At 41.3% G+C, this 25,805-nt stretch overlaps 1 protein-coding gene across 12 annotated transcripts in view; it reads left to right on the top strand.

Moving 5' to 3' along the window:
* Positions 1-777: 777 nt before the first annotated feature.
* Positions 778-25,805, top strand: part of LOC124040149 (AP-3 complex subunit beta-2) — a 104,536-nt gene continuing 79,508 nt past the window's right edge. For 3 of the 12 annotated variants that reach the window (XM_046357063.1, XM_046357090.1, XM_046357055.1), the window contains exon 1: positions 19,963-20,902. In XM_046357063.1, the coding sequence (XP_046213019.1) occupies positions 20,643-20,902 (260 nt within the window). In that variant the 5' untranslated portion in view covers positions 19,963-20,642. Of the gene's footprint in view, positions 1,000-19,962; positions 20,903-25,805 lie in introns of those variants that run through there. The other 9 variants (XM_046357098.1, XM_046357071.1, XM_046357080.1 and 6 more) reach the window with 5 other exon arrangements.

Below are 25,805 nucleotides of genomic sequence, written 5' to 3'. Positions count from 1 at the left end.
GCTCCCTCTGCTGGACATGCCAGGTTTCGACGGGCTCTCCGGCCAGGACTACTTGGGGCTGATTGCGGTTGGTGGGTAAATCAAGGGCTGATTGCTCACCAGCTTGTACGAGTCCCATAAAGCTGCCAGAGGGGCAGCACACAAAGGGAGGGATTGGGGGGAAAGAAAGGTGACTTTCGTATAGTTGGACACGGTGCCCGAGCTAAAAGGAGTCAGTTCAGTTTTTGTGCACGACAGGATACAGCAAGACCCGGGGCCCAGAAGACGGTATCCCGGAGAGGATCTCATGGGGGAAACCTATCCTTTAATTTTGATTGATTATTTAAATAAACACCATTGAAACCGAGCTAATCCTACTCTGTCTGATCTGTGTAAACGTCTTGACCAAACCCCCTGGTGTGCCACTATATATATATATATATATATATATATATATATATATATATATATTATAGAAACTGCCATGGCCTAATTCAAATAGTTTCACATTTTACAGCAAATAAATGGCGTTATTGTCACCATAAAAGGTGAATGTTGGGCGTTTTCCAAACGGAGTTTTAATGCTCGTTAATGTGCACAGTTTTACAACAGGTCTGATTTATAACACAAACATGTATATATGGCAAGTTTATAAATCTCAATATTTGTGTACATGCGCAGACTTTTCAGAAATGGCGCACACAGAAATCTACGCAACTGTTAAGAGTCCCCAGACCTTATGTTGTCGACTGTAGGCTTACGTAGCTCCAATGTTGGGGATAACCTAGTCTACTTGGTGACGGTGTGTCACAGAGAATAGAGGGGAGATAGCGGGTAGTGTGCCTTTAAGAGGTGCCCTGACCGCCGCACTAAATCTCCATCATTGTGTTCCAAAGAAGCTGCTGAAATGTCTGCTAGCTCCGCTTTCAATGATGAAAAAGGGGGCTCCTCGAATGTCGGGGAGCCCGAATATGGCCACGACCCGGCCAGCGGAGGGATTTTCTCCTCCGACTACAAAAGGTAGGTGCAAAAACCCGTCGCCGCTTGCGTTTGTCGCGGTTATGTTTAATGTTGTCATATTGAAATATCATGGGCAGTTTATGGGGGAGGTGCGAGGTGGATGCAATTTCCTGCCTGTCAAGATGGAGAGGAAACGGTGCTTGAACGGGATTTATATGCTTGGGGACGTTAGAATAAACAATCTCCAACGTAGTTTTACTTCGATTGAAAAATATGTGTTTGAACAGTCATAGTTGTGTATTTTCTTGAGTCCTAGATAATTTGCTTGGGAAAACTGCCGTATGCTGCTACCAACGACAAGGCCATCAGGGCTGAAGCTCTGAATCTTACAGTGATTTGGTGTTGGGCCAATTTAAAAGGGACTAGGCCGCAGAAGCGATATGCATATTCTGTTAGAGTGGGTTTATTTATTGACAGATTGCTATCACATAGCGTAATTGTTCAGTATTCTATCTAGGCTATAGGCTACATTTTAAATTCTTAATCTGAGTTGAACGCGAATCGGGCTGACCACTCACTCGTGTGTAGCATAGCCTATTCGTCCAAAACGCTATCCCATTAGAAATCAGTTTACAGTGCCTAGTCAACCAAACATGATAGGATGGGGAAATATGCGATAGATTGTTGCTGGAAATTGATACTACAAATGAAACTAGGCATAATAATCTTCATAATAGTCTACGTAAGGAGCGTTCGTTTTCTATATATTTGCAGAACCGCGGACCGGACAGCTCCGTGGTGCTGAAGAGGACGGTGTGTGTGTAGGGCGAAGTGGCTTGTGTTCACAGAATGCTGCTCTCCAGAAAGGTCGTTTCAAGTGGCATTGTCTGTATAGCCTACTCTTGAAGGGCAATTAGGGAACTGTGATAAATATAATTTCAATTTTTGGCCACTTGGCAAAAGGTTAAGAAAGTGAAGGCAAACTAAGACAATTAGTAGGCTGCTATCAACCGATATTCACTGCTATATTACACTAATAAAATGTTATTTGATTAACAAAAAATGAATATCTGAGATATAAAGTTTGCCATTTAAATAATTCAGTTGATTTACTGTGCTGTCAATCTGATGTTTGACCCTACACAATGCTCTGAGTCCAAACATTGCAGGTCTAGACAGTGCTATTCAATTGTACTGTATTATTTAGCAGTATTGTTGTATTCATGTTATTTGAGATTGATGGGGGAGATGCTGATGCTGCTATTGAACTTGCTATTGAAACTAGTTTGTAGCTTAGTGTGTGTGTCGAGTGTATTCTCTTGGATCCTGGATCTATGGATCTATTTGATTTGATTTGGTTGAAGAGTGCAGGGCAGAGGAAAGGGCAGTCTGCCTACCTGTCACTTCTGCTCTTATCTGCAGTTCATTGATTGCTGCAGGCATCAACCCCAACCTGCTCTAAGTGCAATGCAATAAAGTGCATTGGAGAAAAGGAGCACTGGTAACACTATTAAAATGCCCAAGTCAGGGTAGACACTTATACTGTATAAGTCTCTTGTGTCACTGGTTGGTTCAGGGTACCAAGATTACTGTATAAGTAATACTTTATAGTCTAAATGGCCTTCCAAATACTGTATTTTCTTCTGACACGGCAAGTGGGCCGGTCTATGGCTCCAGTGAGAAAGCTAGAGTAAAATATGCAGGTCAGGACAGGTCATCCCAGCTGCCTTTGCTTGAGCTGTCAATTTTACATTGATGCTTTCTTCATAAAATAGGAAACATTGATGTCACAACGGCTTGTGATATTTGATATGTGCATGCATGGCTGCATTGGAAGGACCACAAACAAATTTTCATGTAAAATAACCTCATGAAGGTCTAACTTTTGCATCTGTGCTTTGTAGATGTTTGTTTCATTGGTCACACCTTTAAAACAGGCATAACAACAAATGATAAAGGCTTCATAGTCTCCACAATCACAACATAATGGTTAACTAATCATTCATAAGCAAAGTTATAGTACTACATAGAGGGTGTTATAAAAGGTAATTAAGCCACATCTGGTGCTTTTGCCAAAATGTGGCATCTTTTATACATTTATCGGGTAATCCCATTTTTATTCTTAAAGGGATAGTTCACCCAAATTACAAAATTACACACTGGTTTCCTTACCCTTTAAGCAGCATATGGACAAGATATGACAATATTTCATTCTTTGGTTTAGTTTTCATGGCACCGTTTCCATATGCTAATGTTTTATCATTTGTGACAAAAAAAAAAAAAAGTCCCATTCAAATTATAGGACCAATATTAGCATGTTTTGCGCATAACGTCCACAAGTATTTAAAATTGATTGTGAAGCTCAACAAAAAGTCACTTGTAGATGATTTGAAGATGATGTGTGAAAATTGCTAATATCGGTCCCGTGACTTGAATGGTATTTGTGCCACAAATTCTAAAACGTCAGTATGTGTAGGGCTGTTACGGTGACCGTATTACCGCCACACCGGCGGTCACAAAGTTGTGACGGCAGTCAAATTCCACGGAACCATTTAGCCATGGTAATTAGGATTCTCCAAGCTCTGATGCTGCTGATGATCATTAGTAGGCTACCAAACTTGCTAACTGCCTGGTACTCAGCACTCTATTGTCCCTCTAATCACTCTGTCATCAATGCAAATGAATTCGAAAATCTAATCAAACACTCCATGAGAGCCCAGGAGCTCATGTTGCGCAACATTTCAATAGGCTAAGAAATTGCGTGAGGAAACAGAGTGATGTTCTATATTAAAAATAGGAGGATCCCATCAGCTTTCTATAGGCTACTATATTTATTTTCCAACCTTCCTAGTATTAAGCACATTGCTTCTCTTTACAACAGGAGTATAGTCTACCTGGCTGGCATGATAATGAACCATGGGAAAAGCGTAGTTAATTCGCTATTTAAGTGCATAGATGACATGTATTTTTTCCCCTGCCCCTGGTCCATTCTAAATCCAAAAAATATTATTTAGTATATGTAAAGACAAAAGATTAAATCAAGAATAGTCTGATGGGTGACAATATTATCCTATCACTTGTGCATTATATATTATCACGTGTGAATGATGCCCAGCTTGTGTGCAGTAAGGCAAGAAACAGAGCATGCCTTTTTTTGCAACCTTTTTCAAATAATAGTCACACACCTCATGTAGCCAAGCCCATAGGCCTGATAAGGTTTGTAATCATAACTAAAGTGGCCAAACAACTTTTAAAAATGAAGCACATTAAATCAGTTTTACAATGAGTGTAGGGATTAACTGGCATGCATACTATAAAAATGCACCTTTTTAATGAAAGTATTACATGCATATTTGTATTGGAGTTGATGTTTGAGAATGGTGTTTTTTACCGCAAATTGACAGTATTTTCGAACATATGCGCTTTACTGCGCTTATAATGTGAAGAAATAGCCTAATAGTTTATCAACATTTTAAGCTAAATGTTCTGATCTGTTGTGTCAGCCACATTGCTTGAAAACATTGTTTTGATGGTAGTGGTTAGATTCCAAATTAATACATCACATCCCAGACGATGCTTGGAATATTTATTCCTCACACAGAATAGAATCGGTTAACTTTTGTACTATGGGGGGATAGTAGATTGACATGGGCTACTGCCTTTGCTGTTCATTAGGCCTACTCATTTTGTTGACTGACAAAGTACAGTTGGACAGTTCTTCCAATATCTTCAAAATGCACCTCAGAATTGGATAAGGATGATCACAGTTGTGTCCCCAATGTGTCTGTCTTCACTTGTAGCCTGTGACAAAGACCCGATCACAGGGAACTGTGGGGGGATCTTGGATGGTTGGTGGCCTGGCAGTTGGGAGCTTGGGCCGGTGGCCGATAGGTTGCTGGTTCGGGTCCCCGTTTTGACTTGATGGAAGATCTGTCGCTTAACCCTGGTTGCGCCTGTGGGTCGCTCTGGATGGGAGTCTGTTAGATGACTGAATGCAATGTAAATGTTGAGTGGCTTCACTACAGGTTGATTGTATGTTTTAATATTCAATATATCTATTTTTAAGTCCCGATGGAGAAAATATCCTTTCTATTTTATTCAGCTATGTTCAGTTGTATTCTTCATACTATACAATAGTATAAAAGAATGCCATGGAATTCTAAGCAAATATTGTCTGCTAAATGAACTATTGTAGCCCACAGCCATATGGCATAACCAGATCAGGACCTAACATAAAGATAACTCAGAGTATGCTTTTCTGTTCTTCTGAAATATACTATATTTTCTTCATATCATGTTTCTTTAGACCTGTCTAAAATAAATGTATTTATTGTGAAGGTGTGGGCTATATTACATGGATTTATTAGACTTTTTAAAATGTAGATATTCCAAAGTTCTGCATCAGTGGCTTGTAGACTATGCGTGGAAGCAAAAAGATGCTAAATGTATTTATGTTAGTTAACGTTTGATTACCTACCGTGAGACCGGCAGTTATTTGCTTGACAATCACCGTCTGACAAAATCTCATCACCGCAACATCCCTAAGTATATGGTTAACCACGCCAGTAACTAAGAGACAATTTATGCTTTTTTCAACAAAAAAAATTCATAGGGGCCGTATGGATGGTGTGACGCAATTTCGGATCCTCTGGAGGCATGCAGAGGCCAATTGAGTTTTGTGCTGCATCCCCACGCGCCGCCCAAATTTTGTAACAATGCATAGGGCTCTGTATAGCTCCGCATTGACATGATTGGTTGATGGGAGGTGGGGGCGGGAGGTCCTGTATAAACACAAACTTAGTTCCTTGACAACTTCCTTCACAACAGTGCTGCTCTGCTTGGTGAAGAGCAAGAAGTATGAATGCCCTGCCTTCTACCGTATCCCGTAAATGCTGCACGGCCAATGTATCATGCACCTGATATTTCATTGAATACATTTTTTAATACATTTTACAATATCCTTTGGAGACACTGTGTTATATACTATGGGCCTGATTCAGATGTACGCCTTTCCTACACACTTCTCAGAAGTTGATGTTCAGACTTATCTTATGTAGGTGCATAACAGGCTTTGCAGGCCTGGTTCCCATGCGTGCCCTGAATAAATTGAATTCAACCGCTGAAAACCCTCCAACCAACAGATTTTCTCGTGAAGTTCATTCAAAATGGTTTTCAGTAAATTTATCTAAAGCCATCCCTTTAAATTTGGTGTACCTTTTTTAATTAGCATTTTCTCGACAGACTCCCTGGAATATATGAAGAATAGTTCAGAATATTAGGGATCAATGAAATAAAGCCACTTAGGCCTAAATATACACATATTCTTCTCCGTTTCAGCACTAATTGGTATCAGGATAAGACCCAGATGCAGACAGCTAGAGTCACAGATGTTTATTGACCCGAATAGGGGGCAGGCAAAAGACAGATCAAAGACAGGCAGAGGTCTGTAATCCAGGGTAGAGTCTATAAGGTGCAGGCTCGGGGTCAGGCAGAATGGTCAAAACCGGGGAATCTAGGAAATAGAACTTGAGAAGACAGGGATACGGGAAAACACGCTGGTAAGACCTGACAAGACAAGACAAACTGGCAACAGACAAACAGAGAACACATGTATAAATACACTGGGGATAATGAGGAAGATGGGTGACAACACGAAGACAGGTGAAACAGTTCAGGGTGTGACAAATTGGTATATTTAAAAATACTCTGATCTTGTATATCATTTAGGGTTAGGAAAGTAGTTATGAATAATTTTTTTAATGGTTTGGCGACACTTTCCGCACTAAGTTCACTATATATACAGAAGTATGTGGGCACCCCTTCAAAGTAGTGGATCTGGCTATTTCAGCCACACCCGTTAATGACAGGTGTATAAAAATCGAGCACATGGCCATGCAATCTTCATAGACAAACATTGCATGTAGCGCTCACTGACTTTCAATGTGGCATTGTCATAGGATGCCACCTTTCCAACAAGTCAGTTCGTCAAATTTCTGCCCTGCTAGAGCTGCCCGGTCAACTGTAAGTGCTGTTCTTGTGAAGTGGAAACATCTAGGAGCAACAACGGCTCAGCCGCAAAGTGGTAGACCACACAAGCTCACAGAATGGAACAGTCGAGTGCTGAGGCGCGTAGCACATAAAAATAATCTGTCCTCGATTGCAACACTCACTATCGAGTTCCAAACTGCCTCTGGAAGCAATGTCAGCACAATAACTATTCATCGGGAGCCGGGAGCTTCTTGAAATGGGTTTCCATGGCCGCACAGCCACACACAAGCCTAACATCACCATGCGAAATGCCAAGCATCGGCTGGAATGGTGTAAAGCTCGCGCCGCCATTGGCCTCTGGAGCAGTGGAATCGCATTCTCTGGGGTGAGGGAGGTGGTCAGGGAGGTGACCAAGGACCCGATGGTCACTCTGACAGAGCTCCAGAGTTCCTCTATGGAGATGGGAGATCCTTTCAGAATGACAACCATCTCTGCAGCACTCCACCAATCAGACCTTTATGGTAGAGTGGCCAGACGGAAGCCACTCATCAGTAAAAGGCACATGACAGCCCGTTTGGAGTTAGAGGACTAGAGGACTCAAACCATGAGAAACAAGATTGTCTGGTCTGGTGAAACCAAGATTGAACTCTTTGGCCTGAATGCCAAGTGTCACATCTGGAGGAAACCTGGCACCATCCTTACAGTGAAGCATGGTGGTGGCAGCATCATGTTGTGGGGATGTTTTTCAGCGGCAGAGTCTGGGAGACTAGTCAGGAATGAGGGAAAGATGAAAGGAGCAAAGTACAGAGAGATCCTTGATGAAAACCTGCTCCATAGGGCTCAGGACCTCAGACTGGGGCGAAGGTTCACCTTCCAACAGGACAACAACCCTAAGCACACAGCCAAGACAATGCAGGAGTGGCTTCGGGACAAGTGTCTGAATGTCCTTGAATGACCCAGCCAGAGCCCAAACTTGAGCCCGATCTAACGTCTCTGGAGAGACGCTCCCCAACCATCCTGACAGAGCTTGATAGGATCTGAGTCTCTTTCATCCGTGCAAATTATAAAGGTCAGCATTTAATAAACATTTAATAAACTTCACTGTGGAAATGGGGATAAGCTATGTATGCTTCAGTGTTGACTTGTTTAACATTTATCTCCAGCGATCACAAGATAAAATAAGATTTATAGATTTTTTTTTAAATGGTCATTTATGTTTACAATCCCCTTATCCAAACGGCTTACTCATCTTATTAATAGCTCTGATCAATTTGTAAATTACATTTCATGGAGAATGGTTTTATTTCTATCTGGGAAAAATACATTTGATGGTTTTCCACTTGGAACCAACAGGTTGCTTGACCTTATTCATCGTTTTATCGCACATAAAGGTGGTGGAATTATTAGGGAATTAAATCTAGGTTGGAATACGCCGTATCTGTAGACACACCTCGCCACGTTCATTTCTTTGGTCTCCACCCCAAACAAATAGCAGGTGAATAGCATGCCATTCCCATGCTTAGTCTAACTAAGGTCAGCAGATGCGTCGAGAGACAAAAGTCCATGAAAAAGGGAATTAAGTTCCATTTATGCACGCATAACTCTGGTCATGTGTCCCACATGTAACCCTATTCCCTATGGGCCCTGGTCAAAGGTAGTGCACGGTATGGTGAGTAAAGTGCCATTTGGGATGCACTCCAGGTAGGGGCTATATTTAAGTGCCTGTGAAATGAATGCATTAAATATGCAAAATGGGAGGCATGTGTGTGTGTGTGTTGCTGAAGCCAAGAGCAAAGATGCTATCACCTTGTGTGATTAAAAAAAGTTCATTTCCTGGCCATGTAGAGGTTCTGGTCTGGTATGTTGGTATATTTGATGATCCTAGTCTAGATATCTGATTCACAGCACTAGAAGTGTAGCCTTTATATGTGTCTGGGGAGCTGTGTAGTCTAGCGACTGGCCTACTGTATGTAGTGACTAAGCTAGAAATGAATCATGTTTTATTACACGTTCACACCTTTGTTTGAACACCTTTCATGTTTTGTCTTCGACATCTTTTGAAAGATTTTCCCTCAGAAACATTCTGTGTTAATTACAACCACTAATTGGTGAGGAATCATTCAAATTGCTTTTACGTTTGTTTAATAGGTCAGCTCACTTTTGATGGAGGTATGAGGTTTTTAAGCAACATTTTTTGACTGACAGATCATACATCACCATTTAAAGGTAGGCTTACCAAACAGGAGTTCCACTTTACTCTCCTTTGGTGGAATAGAACAGAGGCTGTTTGGAGATCCGTTTGGAGATTGCCATGATGTATTCACAGTGTAATGATTGCCATAACTGTGATCCCAGAGTTCATTTGTAAGCAAGCTCCACGTTTTTTTAAACCATGACATTATGGTCTAAAATACTCAACTGTCTATTGGGATAAACAATTGGCATAAAAATTGTCTTGTAATAAACTTTTTTCACATATGACATATTTTGGTCTTCTTTAGGCTTGAGTGGATGAGTAATGGCAAAACAAACCAGCCTCCATTACATGAAAGCACCCCTGCAAAAGCAATTGTGAAATACTCAATGCACAAACCCTCTATACCCCTTATTATACCATCAATATACTATACGTTGACATATTTGCAGTGACATACTAACCTGCAATTGTTGACATAAGCACAAAGGTCAATGTTATTGACAATAGATAACCTTCGATTAAAGTGTACTGGAGCATTTACCCCAGCAGATGGTGCTCATAGTTAAGTCACTGTGTTGAAGGCTTTTTCACTGTATTGCTTTTCATTCCATGCCAGGATGGCCTTGAGTGGGTTCAATGGGTACACACAGTCTGTGTCAGAGAACTCCAAGTTTGACTTATTTAAAAAAAAAAATATTCCATGGATTTTGCTGGCCATGTTTGCAACCCTAGTGAGACAGAGTACAACCTGTGATAAAACTATGAAAATCGCAAATAATCCAATTTTAGATCAACTAATTGATTTAAGCTAATTTAATGTTTCACACAGAAAGAGTGAAGGTGCATTTAGTGAATTGGGATATCAAGTGTAAATTCACAATTTTCAAAACAATATAATTATTCTTGGCCACTTAATTAATAGCTAGGTTTCCATCCAATTGGCTACAGATTTTAATGCAAATATTCTCAAATCTGCAAAAAGAAAAGATGCGCATTTTCCATTCAGTGCGTGATGACGTACTGCACACAACATTTTTCATGTACCGAATAAAAATCTAAAGTTAAATGTGTTTCCATCGCTTTTTCAACTCTACCGTAGTTTTGCTACAAAAACTGTTGCATTAAATAGCAAATGTGCCTACTCTGGTCTTGGCCAGTGTAGCCAACTTAGTGACTTTGTCGCTATATTTAGAGAGTATTCAGACCCCTCTAGCGACAATTTTTATTTATTTAATCGACCTAGCGACTTTTTCTGGTGTTATTGGAGACTTTTCTCAACGAGCACTGGGTGCTGCTGTTTTTTTGTCTGAAATAAATAAACTGCACGAAAATAAATCACTGCATTTGACTCACAGCCTCAGTCACTTACTCACCTTGTCCACTGTGTGTGCCTCTCTGTGACATAAGCTAAACATCTAGCTGGCTAGTTCATCATGTCTCAGTCTAAACTGTACACCCAAAATACAGAAAGGAGTGGGAATCAAACCCTGAATTCAGAGCCATTTATTGGAGTTGATACACGGGCGTACTGCCTGTATTGTAAGGCTGATTTCTATGCCAAATGTAATGATGTAAAAAAAAAAAAATAATAATAATACACATGACAACTCAAAAACATACTCAAAAGGCAAAGCCTTATATAACAGTTCCACCCAAAACAAGCTGCCATTTATGGTTAAAAAAAGTTGACTCTGCAAAAAAGACTGAGGCCACCATGGCATTAGCTATCGCACTGTTCCATGCTGGGATGGATCACATTGGAGAAGCATGTAGAGCTGCGTTCTCAGAGTCCACTGCTGCTACCCACTTCAAAATGCACAGGATAAAGTGCACAGAAATGACTAATGGTGTTCTGGCAACATACTTTCTGAAACAGTTGGTCGCAGATGTGGGTGACCAGCGTTTCAGACTCCTCCTCGATGAGTCCACGGATGTAAGTGTTTCTAAGTACCTGGGGGTACTTTAGTGACACCAAGCAGACAATTGTATCAACATTTCTGGGGCTTGTAGAGTTGGAGGGAGGAGATGCCAAATCTTTAGCCCGTGCTGTTGTGGCTTTCCTCGAAGTGTTGTCTTAAAAAAAGAGAAACTCCTGGGGATAGGGACTAACAATGCCTCTAAAGTGCTGAAGGAGGAAGGAGTATGGCCTCAAATATCTGGTTCTTATTCGCTGTGTTGTGCCACTCTGCAGCTTGCTCACTTGTAGTTCTAAACATATTTAGGGTGTTTTTTACTCACTTTTGTCTCTCCTACGACGTTATTCCTCTCCTACAGCGTCCATCACAATCGCATGCACATGTCCAATTGTGCAAATTTGGCGATGACGTCATTTAGCGACTTTTTGGACAGCCAATAGCTACTTTCCTTACTGAGGAGTTGGCAACGTGTGCTCTAGCCAACAGCTCGCTGATAAAGTGTGGGTAGGCTAGGCTACATGATGAGATTATTATGGGTAAGAGCGAGAAAATGTGTATTTGTCAAATGGCAGTTAATGGCAGTCTGTAAGGGATTTCTTCCATTGACGGAGAGGCGGACCAAAGCGCAGCGTGGTTGTTTTGATTCATGTTTTAATAAATCACTTCACATGAACAAACAACAAAAACAAGAAACGTGAAAACCCAAAACAGCCCTATCTGGTGCAAAACACAAAGACAGGAAGAAACACACAGTGAAACCCAGGAAACCGAAGTATGATTCTCAATCAGAGACAACTAATGACACCTGCCTCTGATTGAGAACCATACTAGGCTGAAACATAGAAATACCCCAAAACATAGAAAAACAAACATAGACTGCCCACCCAACTCACGCCCTGACCATACTAAATAATGACAAAACAAAGGAAATAAAGGTCAGAACGTGACAGCGTCAATCATCATGTTACCAGAATAAGGCCCTCAATATTTATTAGAAAGGAGCATCAAGATAACTGTGCACTTTCATCACCCTGTGAAGTTCATCATCATTTATTTAATCTGTAGCCTAATAAACTGCATAGTTTCCCGAGTAGTGGTAGGAGGACCACTCACCGTATCATCGCGTGACTCCAAGTTTACTTCGATATGATGGTTGTTATATCAATATTTGCGCATAAAAGTTGCTTCTAGTGCCATTTCTCACATAACTAATTTTACCGACACAAAAAATATCCCACACTGTCGAACAAACAAATGATCTGTCGGCATTTATAAAAATGTACAGTAACATCCTGTTTCCATCACAGCTGTTGTGATTTCTTTTCATATGGTATGATTTTACTCAAATACAATAACCATGTTTCCATCCACATTTTGTATCAAAGCTTTACAGTATATACCATGTATTCAGCAGAAATGTTTGGTTAGCTGTGCAATCTTATGTTCTTAGCAGAGATTTTATTTTGCAGCAATGTCATTTTTAAAAAAATGATCCTGTCTTCTTCGTAGCTCCACAGCTGAACTTCTAAAAGAGAGAGAGCTGGAATGGCATACATACACAATCCATGTCTCAATTGTTTTAAGGCTTTAAAATCCTTCTTTAACTTGTCTCCTCCCCTTCATCTACACTGATTGAAGTGGATTTAACAAGTGGCATCAATAAGGGATCATACTGTAGCTTTCACCTGTATTCATCTGGTCAGTCTGTCAAGGAAAGAGCAGGTGTTCCTAATATTTTGTACATTCAGTTTATTTTTTTATGGTATCATACATAATGGGAAAGATATCTAACTCAGGCCTTTCAAATGAGAGATTGATTTAGTGGCAGTGGCACATATAATGTATGCCATAGAAAATGGGCTTTTACAGGATATGGAGAGCCGAACAAACTACTGGTGCATGGACATTTTAAAAGTTTAACCCTTAGCCTATCCTATATTGCAGGTCTAGTTGAGACAACACACAGAGAATATACTACTATCGCCCATCTTTAAATCCCATTTTAGATTGTCATAGCAGCAACAACAATTACTACAGAGCTTGAACAAACTGGTTTGTGCACGAGATATTTCTTAAAGTTGGACCCCAAACCATGCTTATATGACATGTCTAGATGAGACAACAACACACACAATATACCTCCATCATACAGCTTTAAATCCAGTTTTAGATTGTCATAGCAGCAGCAGCAGCACATAGTCACCTGTTCAATAATGGCCACTCGACAGCTAGTTTTTATCTGATGTGCAATTACCCAGCATGTTTGCATTGTTCTGTTGTATCCCAGGTGCACAGGATGGCAAGTCGTCTGGTCTCTGTATAAACATGGCAGAGGAAATGCTGTTGCCTTGGAAACCTGCCCGAGTCACCACCACATTCCATGTTGCTCAGGGCATTTTTCTCTGCCATGTCATCGCAAACGTGACAGATTGATGCCATTTGTGGATCTGTTTGGCTCTTTCACAAATTGTCCATTTGCATCCTTAAATTCTGCATTGAATGAATTAGGATGAAGTGGGGTTACAATCAATGTTCCCTCTAAAGCACAGCTCTCCTGGACTGCCAAGCAGAAGAAATATTATCACTTTTCCCTTTACTTTGGGAATTGTGATCGAATCAATTAGCCACTTTCAATGCAACATAACAAAACTAAATGAACTACGCAAGACTTAGTATGCATAACTAACAATACAGGAGATTTTGTTGTAGGCAGAACACATCAGAGTATGATTTTATTTAATTGACTGGCACGACGCAGGCATGTACTCTGCACAGATCGGTGCGCCATAACCAATCAGATGCCGTAGGCCTATATGAAAATAGACCATTGCCATTCATGGATCTGTGCCATTCACTTTAAACTGGACTGTTTTTACAGCATCAGCGGTTGTGGGTAGATGAGCTTGTTTTGAGATCAAAGTGAGTTACATGTAGCGAGGTGTGTACATTTGTTCATATCCTTTGCTAGTTAATAAGTTATTAGCCCAGTTATAGATAATTTCTAGTCAGCAATGGGGGAGTGATTGCTTCCTACAAGAGCACAAAACGTGTGCATTTCTAGACATCTTTGAAGAGCTAGTAAGGTAAAGTGCTTGCTTTTGTCTCATTTTGTTGTATTTTGAGACACTCTGGTAGGCCTACATTATGATCAAATAGCCACAGTAGCTTACTTGACCATTGTTAAAACTAACTTAAAGCGGGTACAGCCTCAGTGTTAACATTAAACGAGTTTTCTGTCAGCAGACCTGAAATTTTCTCAGATAAAAAATATAGCGAACATTGGTTCCAATACAACATTTTGAGTTGAGATGTAGGATGAAGTGACGTTCTTGGAGAAAAAGCATTAAGACCTTGGAGAGGATTGCTTTTTCAATGTGCCATTCACACATCTGGGAGATGGATGTAGCAGATGAACGAATGTTCATGTTTCTGCACAAACATTCTCCATGTTGTCATGTAAGCCAAAGACAAACCACTAACCGCTTACACACAGTAAAGTCAAGATGTTCCTCCTTGTTATTTTGGGTAGGTTATTTGAATAGGTTGTTGTCTTGGTGGCGTAATCTACTAAACCCAGTCCCAGATCTGTTTTTATGCCAAAACAACTATAGGAGTTGGCTAAACAGTATATGCAGCTCTGGGACCAGGCTAGTAATCTCTTTTGCCTTCCTTTCATTTGTCAAAATCGATAACTTCATTATCTATTGAAATCTAATTTACAGTCCCACCCTGCTGAGCAATACGCCAGCCGACTAGTATCATCCTCTGTTAGCATGATGCTAAACATCAGAAGATTCTCTAGTCACGGAGGCCTACTGTACGTCCCTACGTAATGTGTTCTTCTATTAGCAATGAGTCATCGACTAACAGGCAGGAGAAGGAAGAGAATAAATGTCTTGCTAAGCCTGCGTTGGTTGAGGCGTGGTTGTGAAGCTAAGTCCGGTTAAGTCCATTGTATTCTCTGTGGAGGAACCATAGACTGTATACAAGGATAATGGAAGAGAGCAGGTTTTAAGGTTTGTGGGATTTGAGGTCTCGAAACCTGTCAACAGCACCATTCTCACCCCAGCGAACTACTCCCTCGGAGTAAGATCTCGACAGTAGTCTACATTGCCTTCAGAAAGTATTCATACCCCTTGATTTATTCCACATTTTGCTACAGCCTGAATTCAAAATGGATTAAATGTTGTTGTTTTTTACCCATCTACACACAACACTCCATAATGACAATGTGAAAACATGTTTTTAGAAATGTTTGCAAATATATTGAAAATTAAATATAGAAATATTAAAGTATAAGTATTCACACCCCTGAGTCAATAAATTGTAGAATCAGCAGCAATTACAGTTCTGGATATTTCTGGGTAAGTCTCTAAGAGCCTTTGCACACCTGGATTGTACAGTATTTGCACATTATTTGCAAATAATTAATTTGTCAATTTGGTTGTTGATCATTGCTAGAGAGCCATTTTCAAGTCTTTCCATAGATTTTCAACCTGATTTAAGTGAAATCTGTAACTAGGCCACTCAGGAACATTCAATGTAATCTTGGTAAGCAACTCTATTGTATATTTTGCCTTGTGTTTTAGGTTATTTTCCTGCTGAATGTTGAATTTGTCTCCCAGTGTCTGTTGGAAAGTAGATTTTCCTCTAGGATTTTGCCGGCGCTTAGCTCTATTCCATTTATTTTCATCCTAAAAAAACTCTAGTTCTTGCCGACAACAAGCATATCCATAACATGATGCAACCACCACCAACCATGCTTGAAAATATACTACATTACAAAAGTATGTGGACACATACGTGGATGTGTGGATGTTTTTGAACATCTCATTCTAAAATCATGGGGATTAATATGGATTTTGTCCCCACTTTGCCGCTATAACAGCTTCCACTCTTCTGGGAAGGCTTTCCACTAGATGTTGAAACATTGCTACGGGGACTTGCTTCCTTTCAGTCACAAGAGCATTAGACAGGTTGGGCACTGATTGTGGGGGATTAGGTCTGGCTCACAGTCGCCATTCCAATACATCCCAAAGGTGTTCGATGGGGTTGAGGTCAGGGCTCTGTGCAGGCCAGTCAAGTTCTTCCACACCGATCTTGATAAACCATTTCTGACAGTCCTCACTTTGTGCACGGGGTCATTGTCATGCTGAAACAGGAAAAGTCCTTCACAAACTGTTGCCACAAAGTTGGAAGCACAGAATCGTCTAGAATTTAATGTAATTGTATGCTGTAGCGTTAAGATCCCTTCACTGGAACTAAGGGGCCAAGCCTGAACCATGAAAAGCAGCCCGAGACCATTATTCCTCCTCCTCCAAACTTTACAGTTGGTACTATGCATTCGGCAGGTAGCATTCTCCTGGTATCTGCCATATTCGTCCGTCAAACTACCAGATGGTGAAGCGTGATTCATCACTCCAGGGAACGTGTTTCCACTGCACTAGAGTCAAATGGCCGTGAGCTTTACACCACACCAGCCGACGCATGGCATTGTGCATGGTGATCTTAGGCTTGTGTGCGGCTGCTCGGCCATGAAAACTCATTTCATGAAGCCCCCAACGAACAATTATTGTGCTCGGCAGTCCCATTCTGTGAGCTTGTGTGGTCTACCACTTCGCGGCTGAGCCATTGTTGCTCCTAGATGTTTCCACTTCACAAGAACAGCACTTACAGTTGACCGGAGCAGCTCCAGCAGGGCAGAAATTTGATGAACTGACTTGCTGGAAAGTTGCCATCCTATGACGGTGCCACATTAAAAGTCACTGAGCTCTTCAATAAGGCCATTCTACTGGCAATGTTTGTCTGCATGGCTATGTGCTCGATTTTAGATACCTGGCAGCAACGTCTGTGGCTGAAATAGCCAAATCCACTAATTTGAAGGGGTGTCCACATACTTTTGTATACATAGTGTATGAAGTGATGGTTTGTGTTGGATTTGCACCACATTTTTTGTAGTTTTACTTTAGTGCCTTATTGGATGCATGTTTTGGAATCATTTTATTCTGTACAGGCTTCCTTCTTTTCACTCTGTAATTTAGGTTAGTGTTGTGGAGTAACAACAATGTTGTTGATCCATCCTCAGTTTTCTCCTATCACAGCCATTAAACTCTGTAACTGTTTTAAATTCACAATTGGCCTCATGGTGTGGTTTCCTTCCATTCCGGCAACTGAGTTAGGAAGGACTCCTGTATCTTTGTAGTGACTGGGTGTATTGATACACCATCCAAATTGTAATTCATAACTTCACCATACTCAAAGGGATATTCAATGTCTGCATTTTCTTTATTTTACCCATCTACCAATAGGTGCCCTTCTTTGCGAGATATTGGAAAACCTCCCTTGTCTTTGTGGTTGAATCTTTGTTTGAAATGTACTGCTCGACTGAGGGACCTTACAATCTGTATGTGTGGGCTATAGAGATGAGGTAGTCATTAAAAAATCATTTTAAACACTATTATTGCACACAGAGTGACTTGGTAAGCATATCTTTACTCCTGAACTTATTTAGGCTAGCCATAACAAAGGAGTTGAATAGTTATTGACTCAAGACATTTCAGCTTTTCATTTTGTATTAATTTGTAAAAATGTGTAAAAACATAATCCAATGTTTACATGATGGGGTATTGTGTGTAGGCCACTGGCACAAAATCTAACACATCAAAATGTGGAAAAAGTTAAGGGGTGTGAATACTTTCTGTCGGCACTGTGTATAATACATTGCTTCCCCTGACTCCCTCGCTTTTGCTCACTTCACTTGATCTTTCTCCTCTCTCTCACCTCCTCGGAGTACGTGTGACTGTCTGTTCTGATATCGTCTTTATTTTCCCTCCCCTGCCTCTCTAAATGTCATTGATTTTGGTCTGGCTTTTTCTCTGAAAAATGTCTCTCTCCCGTGGCCCACAACTACTCATCCTCTCTGTTTATTTCTCAGAAGACTCCATATGTTTGTACGCCATCTAAGCGGCCATCTTGGTTTGGTTGTGTTCAGTGTTCACTTGATTGTTGATTACAACAATGTCACTCAGTGTTAATTGTCATTGAATAATTGAACAATTCCTCTATCATTCAATTGATCTCGCAGTCTCGGTCTCTTTATCTGTGTGTGTTTGAGGAGATCTGTAAATCACCTTGCATCCTATCTAACTAATAATTATAATTTCTAGATCAGTCGGTCCGGCCATTAGGGATCAGTCTCTGTGTCACTCTCTTTCTCGGTCTCTGAAACAGGAGTGTGTATCGGACAAATTCAGTTGAAGATGAAATGTCATAGTATCCTTGTCTGTTGGATGGTGGGCAATTTACTTGGCATGAGTAGCAGAGAGTGCAGCAGGGCTGACTGATGAGATGATGTCGAGCTGTGAGGAGAAACTGTTTATGTGCCACATTGGCTGTGTGTGTGTGTGTGTGTGTGTGTGTGTGTGTGTGTGTGTGTGTGTGTGTGTGTGTGTGTGTGTGTGTGTGTGTGTGTGTGTGTGTGTGTGTGTGTGTGTGTGTGTGTGTGTGTGTGTGTGTGTGTGTGTGTGTGTGTGTGTGTGTGTGTGTGTGTGTGTGTGTGTGTGTTTGTGCAATTCACTAGAGCGTGATGTCACAGTTTCAGGCATCCTGGTGAGAAATGGTGAATGGAGATAGGTGGGGGATGGTACCAGTAATACTGCAGAGAGAGAGAGAAGAGAGACATACCATACCATGAAAAAGCAAATTGGAGAATTGTTGAGGTTTTATGCATCTGACATGTTTAATTTAGTGTGTTAGATTCGGTACAGATACAAGCAATAAAACCTGACTTTGATGCTAAATCTGTGTTTTCTGGAACCGTAGCACTGAACAGAACATGGGCCACATCTCTGTGTCCTAGCCCCTTACTGAAGCGGGTAATTTAGTACCCTTGCCTAGCAACCTAGGCCCCTTTAGTAAAGGATGTGATTTAATGTTCCCTTGCTTCAGTGCGGCACTCCCTTACCTCGATCAACACACACACACACACACACACACACACACACACACACACACACACACACACACACACACACACACACACACACACACACACACACACACACACACACACACACACACACACACACACACACACACACACACACACACACACACACACACACACACACACACACACAGGGCCATCATCATGGCCATCAGTCCTCCACAATCCCACAGTCTCTCTCTGGCTATAAATTAACCCATTACGTTATAGCCTCCGGGAGAAAGAGGAATGAGAGAGAGACGGAGAGAAAGGAATAATAGAAAGGAAAAAGAGAGAATGTGAGGCATAAAGGAATGAGAGAGGAAGAGAGAAAGGAATGAGAGAGGAAGAGAGAAAGGAATGAGAGAGGAAGAGGGAAAGGAATGAGAGATATTAAGGAATGAGAGAGGAAGAGGGGAAGGAATGAGAGATTAAGGAATGAGAGAGAGGCAGAGAGAAAGGATTCCTGTTGTTAGGTGGCACTGTTGATCGGAAAAACGAGGAGGAGTGTGCGTGTGAGAAAGAGCAACATCATCACCACGACACTGCTGTGAAAGCTGAGTCATGTAAGGCAAGAGAGCGAGGGAACAGGAAAACGAAGGGAGAGAAAAGAGGGCATGGACAAAGATAATGTAACCAGAAGGAAGCAAGCAAGGAAACAGGGAGGGGTGGTGAACGAAGGGAACAAGATCAGGTGAAGAAGAGGGGAACTAAGCATGATGGCGATAAAGATGGTGGGGAGAAGAGAGCAAGCAATGAGAGACAAATACAGTTTCAGGCGAGAGGAGTGCACTGGAGTCAAGGCAGAGCAAGAGATGAAACGGAGCAGAGCGTCGGAAAACCTGCGTACACACGAGATGGAGAGGGAGAGGGGGAGGAGTGAGGAGGAGAAGGGAGGGGTGGTAGCTGCTAACGTGGCGGAGAAGGAGGAAGGAGGGAGAGAAGGGGGCTATGCCATCGGCGCAGAGCAACATTGGAGATCAGCGCCAGACGCCAAACCCTCGGAGAGGCAGACGGAGCTCCTTTCCCCATGAGAGGAGCAAGAGAAGGAGCAGAACAGGAAGCGAAGGAGGAAAAATAAAGGGAGGGAACTCCATCCACGCCTTCTATCCTCAGCACCTACTTGCTACTCACTGTGCTGTGCAGTCTACTGTTGCTTCACTGGGCTCCCTTAGACAGCCCTAGCATAGCGGAGCGTACGGTTCACACGAGAAGAGCAACTGTAAGGCTGGGTTTCTATGTGGTGTCAGAGGAAGCTGTCAGCACTCGTCATCATTAAGGCTTCATCCAAGGCAAGACCTGACGCATCATTATTTCCTCTTCAAAAGGAATATCCATAGTGAATAAGTCATTATCTCCAGCTCAGTAGGACCATCTCAAAGGAAGATATCAAGAGTTTGGGCTTGTTGTTGATGACTGTATTCACCACATTAGCTTCTGGAGAATGAAAGTGGACACCCACTGTTGGATCTACCTTCTCCAATCCTCATTCCAGTACCCCACATCTAGAGCTACGCCATATGGAAACGATCTAAGAAGGTCTAGGTTTTTTTGAGTTCTTCAGTCCATAAGGTTGCGATTGGGCTTCTTCTCGGGAAAGGACTCTACGACGCTAGCCATGACGCCCATGCAAAAGCTCCTCCAGTTGCCGGTGAACGCGATGAATATGGTGAAAACGGCGCAGGACCAGATGGGGCAGCAGGATGAGGCCAAAAGCCCTGTGATGACCCCGGATGGCGGAAACCATAACTGGTACAACGGGGAGCCCAACGACCCGCGCCACATCCGGTTTGGCAGCGGAGGTGGAGACCAGGAGGAGCGGGCCCACCTGGAGGAAGGGGGAGGCAGTTTATCCAGCCTTGTGACCCAGCCTTTGCGGTAGGGTGCCATCAGCATGAGACACATGTGCCGTGTAAATATGTGCATAAACAGACTTGAAAACGCTTGCGTATGTGTGTTACTGATGAGTGAGTATGCAGACGACAGTAATTAGACATAATGAGAAAGAGACAAGCGTAATTAGATAAGAATAAACACACACACACCTGGGATGTGAAAACACCTTGTGTACACACACAAACTCTGAACACTATATGCCTGTTGCTTCCAGGCCTTGTGAAAACAGTAATCTATGTTAATAATACTGCTGTTAAACGCCCACACCAGTAGAAATCTACTTTTTTTGAGCTGAAAGACGATGGCCAGAGCTTACCCATGATGTTGCACAACGATTTAAGTCAGTAAAGTCATCGTTTTAGTCAAAGTATGATATATTTAAGCTTGAAGTAACAAATCAAAACGGCAGACTTTGTACAATGCGTGTGAATGCGGTGACTATTCCTATGATATGACATACAAATTATTACCAGCCTACGTTTCGTTACAGGCCTGGGTTTTATTTGATTGTTACCACCCACCCAGCATGACATTTTTTATTCATCAGAAACCACTGCAAAGTTATTCCTCTTCGTGACTGAGATGAGCCAAACAGCCTTGTATCTACTTGGCCGTCTGAGCCATGGAGCAAATTAAAATAAGATGCGCAAACTTGTTTTTGCACCTCCACTTTTTTTTTAAACAGAAAATTATCATAATTTGAAAATGTTAACAATTTGAGATAGTTTGTATTGAAAATATGTGTGACCATTTTAGAAATATAATTACATGATATGATAGCATTTTGAAAACCCGCTCCCCCCGTTGCCCCAACATGAATGGTTTTGACCACTAATGTTTTGCTTTACTTCAATTCTCCACGGCTTTTATTGTTGTGACGTTAGCTAGAAACCACAAGTGTATATTCAGATAATGAGCAAGCACCCGCAGAAGAAAATTCAAGTAAAACATTTCATTTTTGGCATGCATGGTCATGAGCAAAGTCATTGTAGCCTTTAATTTCACTTCCCCTGTGAGAAACATGAGCACGGGCTGACCTGGCTTTGCTGTACCGCAGCCGAAGTATGCCAGCAGCCTACCTACCAATGGTTGCACCGTGTCCATTACAATGTAGAAAAACGCATGTCAGCTATCTGTCAATAGTTATCCATATAACCTGGAATGTCATCTTATTATTTCTAAGTATTTCTATAGCAGATTCGTTTGCCAGTAGCTTTCCTTAAGTCAATGCTTATGACAAATCCAGCCATTGAGACAGCTGGTTAATCTTTTGAATACGGTGTTGTTCAAATAAAATAAATGCAACAACAGATAACATTAGCTAGCTAGCTACACTGACAGCTGTCAGTGCCCTATTTGTTGATGTTTATCAACTCCACATGGAAATTCGCACACCCAATTTGTTCATTTCTATATGTAGCCTTCATCATTCGGCTAGTGTTTGGACCTCAGAAATAAGCACACCGCTAGGTTATGTACTGCTGAAAATGCCTGAAAAAAACCTCGGTCGCACCTGCTGCTCTGGAGTTACTCAGACACACGCGCTCACACGTATTAGTCATTTATGTTCTTTACTCCTGTGTTTCCATCGCCAACAGAATGTGAGCTTCTCACCTGAATTGCTTCTGTTTTTGTGTGTGCATGTCTACAGCTCAGCTGCCGTAAGAGAGTAAATGTTTAAAGAGCACAGGGTATGAAACAGTTGCTCTAGATGTCTTTTTTTATTTTGTTTTTGTGTTCTCAAGGCCTCTCTCCTGATCCCAGAGGTTTGAGCTGTACACAGGGTTCAAAATGGTCCAGTCTGTTTTTGCGCTGTCGTAAAAAAAACACTAGTAGTCTCTCCTCAGCAATACATCAGAAAATTCAAGCAAATGTAGCTGTTCTTGAGAACCAATGGATAGTTTAGCAGAGGCATGAGGACATTGTAGATTCTCAAAGTTTCTTAGTCAATTTATGTGAATTCATGGGTGGTGTAAATTACATGAGCCTTTTTTAGTCGAATTTCGAATGCAAGAAGAGGCCGCTTCTATGTGTAGTTTTATGGATGTGACTGTCACAGTACGAGCTTGTTCTAGCTGGAAGCTAAACTGACTACTTCAGTTAGGAAGTTTCTGCATGTTGAGGTTCACAACACAGCAGCACTTTTGTGTTGTTTGATCTACTGATCAGGACTCCGGCTGGAACCGTATTCACACGTCTGAATCAATACGTGTTAGAATCATCTTTGGCAATGATTACAGTTGTGAGCTTTGCACACCTGGATTGTAAAATATTTGCATATTATTATTTTTAAAATTCTTCAAAATCTGTCAAGTTGGTTGTGGATTATTGCTAGACAGCCATTTTCAAGTCTTGCTATAGATATTCAAGTCGATTTTAAGTGTAAACTGTAACTAAGCCACTCGGGAACATTCAATGCTGTCTTGGTAAGCAACTCCAGTGTTTATTTGGCCTTGTGCTTTAGGTTATTGACCTGCTGAAAAGTGAATTTGTCTTCCAGTGTCTTTGGAAAGCAGACTGAACCAGGTTTTCCTCTAGGTCCTCCTGTGCTTAACTCTATTCCATGTCTTTTTATCCACAAAAAAAACACTCTAGTCCTTGCAGATGACAAGCATACCCATAACATGATGCAACAACCACATGCTTGAAAATATGAAGTGTTGTGTTGGTTTGCCCCAAACACCTTTGCATTCAGGACATAAAGTTAACTCCTGAACTTATTTAGGCTTGCCATAACAAAGGGGTTGAATACTTATTGATTCAAGACATTTCAGCTTTTCATTTTTTATTAATTTGTAAAAATGTCTTAACATAATTCCACTTTGACATTATGGGGTATTGTGTGTAGGCCAGTGACACAAAATCTCAATTTACTCTATTTTAAATTCAGGCTGTAACACAACAAATTGTGGAAAAAGTAAAGTGGTGTGAATACTTTCTGAAGGCACTGTATCCATTAGCACAAACATACAGTATAATTACCCTGCCATTGCCATGGATTTGTACACAGTAAAACATACATGTACATACTCTAACTTTGTAGTAACTGCCATAGGCACCCTACTTTGCATTTGTGAAAGGCTTCTAAAATAGTTCAAAATAGCTAGAAAGTTCCGGCCGATCTTATAAACTGACCACCAGTAACCTGACCACCAATTCAGACATTGGGCCAGTGCTCTACAATGCCTCGGTAAGTTAAATAATTGAGTACTGGGTTTGTAAATTAAGCTATTCTCTGCCGGGCAAGACAAAGACCTAGGACAGTGAAACCCAGTATAGGTGTAAGGTTCCTTCTCTGTGGAACTTGATATCCGACTAGCTCTGGATCAACTCACCCACCTGTCTTTCTTTACTGGCAGGAGAGAAAGAGTGTAAGGCATTCCTAAACTAACATTTGACAACGACAGTGAATCAAGTGTTAGTTTTGAAGATGGCCACCAAAAAGGCTTCTTTGGTCATGCAGGATCAATCATGTACATTATGACTTGTATTCATAAGGAGACAAATGCAAGATAGTTCACCTAGCACTAAAATCATTTTTCCTTTAAGTTATTACCCGATTTTAATTTTACATGGAAGCATGGTTCAGTGCATTGCTTTATGGGAACTGTAGTCCTCCTTTAGTTCTCCTCTATGAAGCTTCCAGTGTTCCGTTTGAAACAACTGAATAATGCACAGTCTACCAACAGAAGCCACGGAGGAACATATGAATGCAGTGGCGATTTTTGCATGTGGCAAAAAGTGGGATGCATGCCAGAAAAGCCACTACACAACACAACAAAACAATACATTAGTTGCACTATAACAGTGACAAACGGTGCCCACAAACTGTTAGGGCCTACATAAAGCAGTCCCAACATCTTACCACTGCTACACCTGGCTTTCAGTGGAGCCTTGTCTGGCTACGAAACAGTTCATTCAGCCTCATTTACTGCCTTGTAAGAAAACATGTTTGTTTAAGCAAGTCAGTCATATCAACTGTGGTTTCTAATAGCAATTGAGATGTACAAACTATGGCATAAAGGGACGACAAGTGGATAAGAGGCAATCCGTAATTTCGATTTAGACATTAATGAGCGAGCTAGTACAGATGTAGTCAATATAGCTATTTGTTTAGCACTTTTGAAATGTACAGCGAAGGAATTCAGAACATGGGCTGTTGTTATGGTGTTCTCCCTGTACACCAAGTCAGAACCGTAGGATAAATTAATGGGGCATATAAGCAAACAATGAAAGTTCTTATGAAATTTGCTGATTACATTTATCTAAAACAAGATGTAGGCTACATGTGCACCACCAAGTCAGAACAGTAGGCAAAATTAAGAGGGGTAAATATACCAAATTATTTGACGTGAGTCACATGGGCTAACAGCTTACTACACAACATACACTTAGTATTAGTTTCTTAGCTACAGTATACATATCTCCCTGGCATATTACATCATTTATACAGCAGCATACAATACCTTTTTGGACTCACCTTGTTGTGCTGTGCTCACTTGAACAGGAAGGTGGCACAGCGGTCCTTCGTGGGCAAATTTTGGCATCAAAGTCTGGCATTCTCTGGGTTTATGGTGCTTTCAACGGTGTGTCCTGTCTGGGTCACAAATCACGATTGCGTCATTGATCTTCAGGTCGTAGCTCTAGAAAGAGGCCAGAGTTCCCGATTTAAAATTTTGAGTTTGATAACCGTTCAAAATGTATTTCCCAGTTGGAGCTCTTTTTTTCCGAAATTCCAAGTTGTCTTGAACTCACTGAAGTCAGGTTTTCGCAGTTCCGAGTTAACAGTTGTTTTGAGCACGGCACAAATCATGCTTCATTGACAGCATGGCCAATGTTGAATGTTTATCATTTTAAACTTGGAAAAGAGACACTTAATCACAGA

Source organism: Oncorhynchus gorbuscha, linkage group LG01, assembly GCF_021184085.1.
Source record: "Oncorhynchus gorbuscha isolate QuinsamMale2020 ecotype Even-year linkage group LG01, OgorEven_v1.0, whole genome shotgun sequence".
Taxonomy (NCBI): domain Eukaryota; kingdom Metazoa; phylum Chordata; class Actinopteri; order Salmoniformes; family Salmonidae; genus Oncorhynchus; species Oncorhynchus gorbuscha.
The sequence above is the reverse complement of the archived record's forward strand: the minus strand, read 5'-3'. Positions and strand labels throughout refer to the sequence as shown.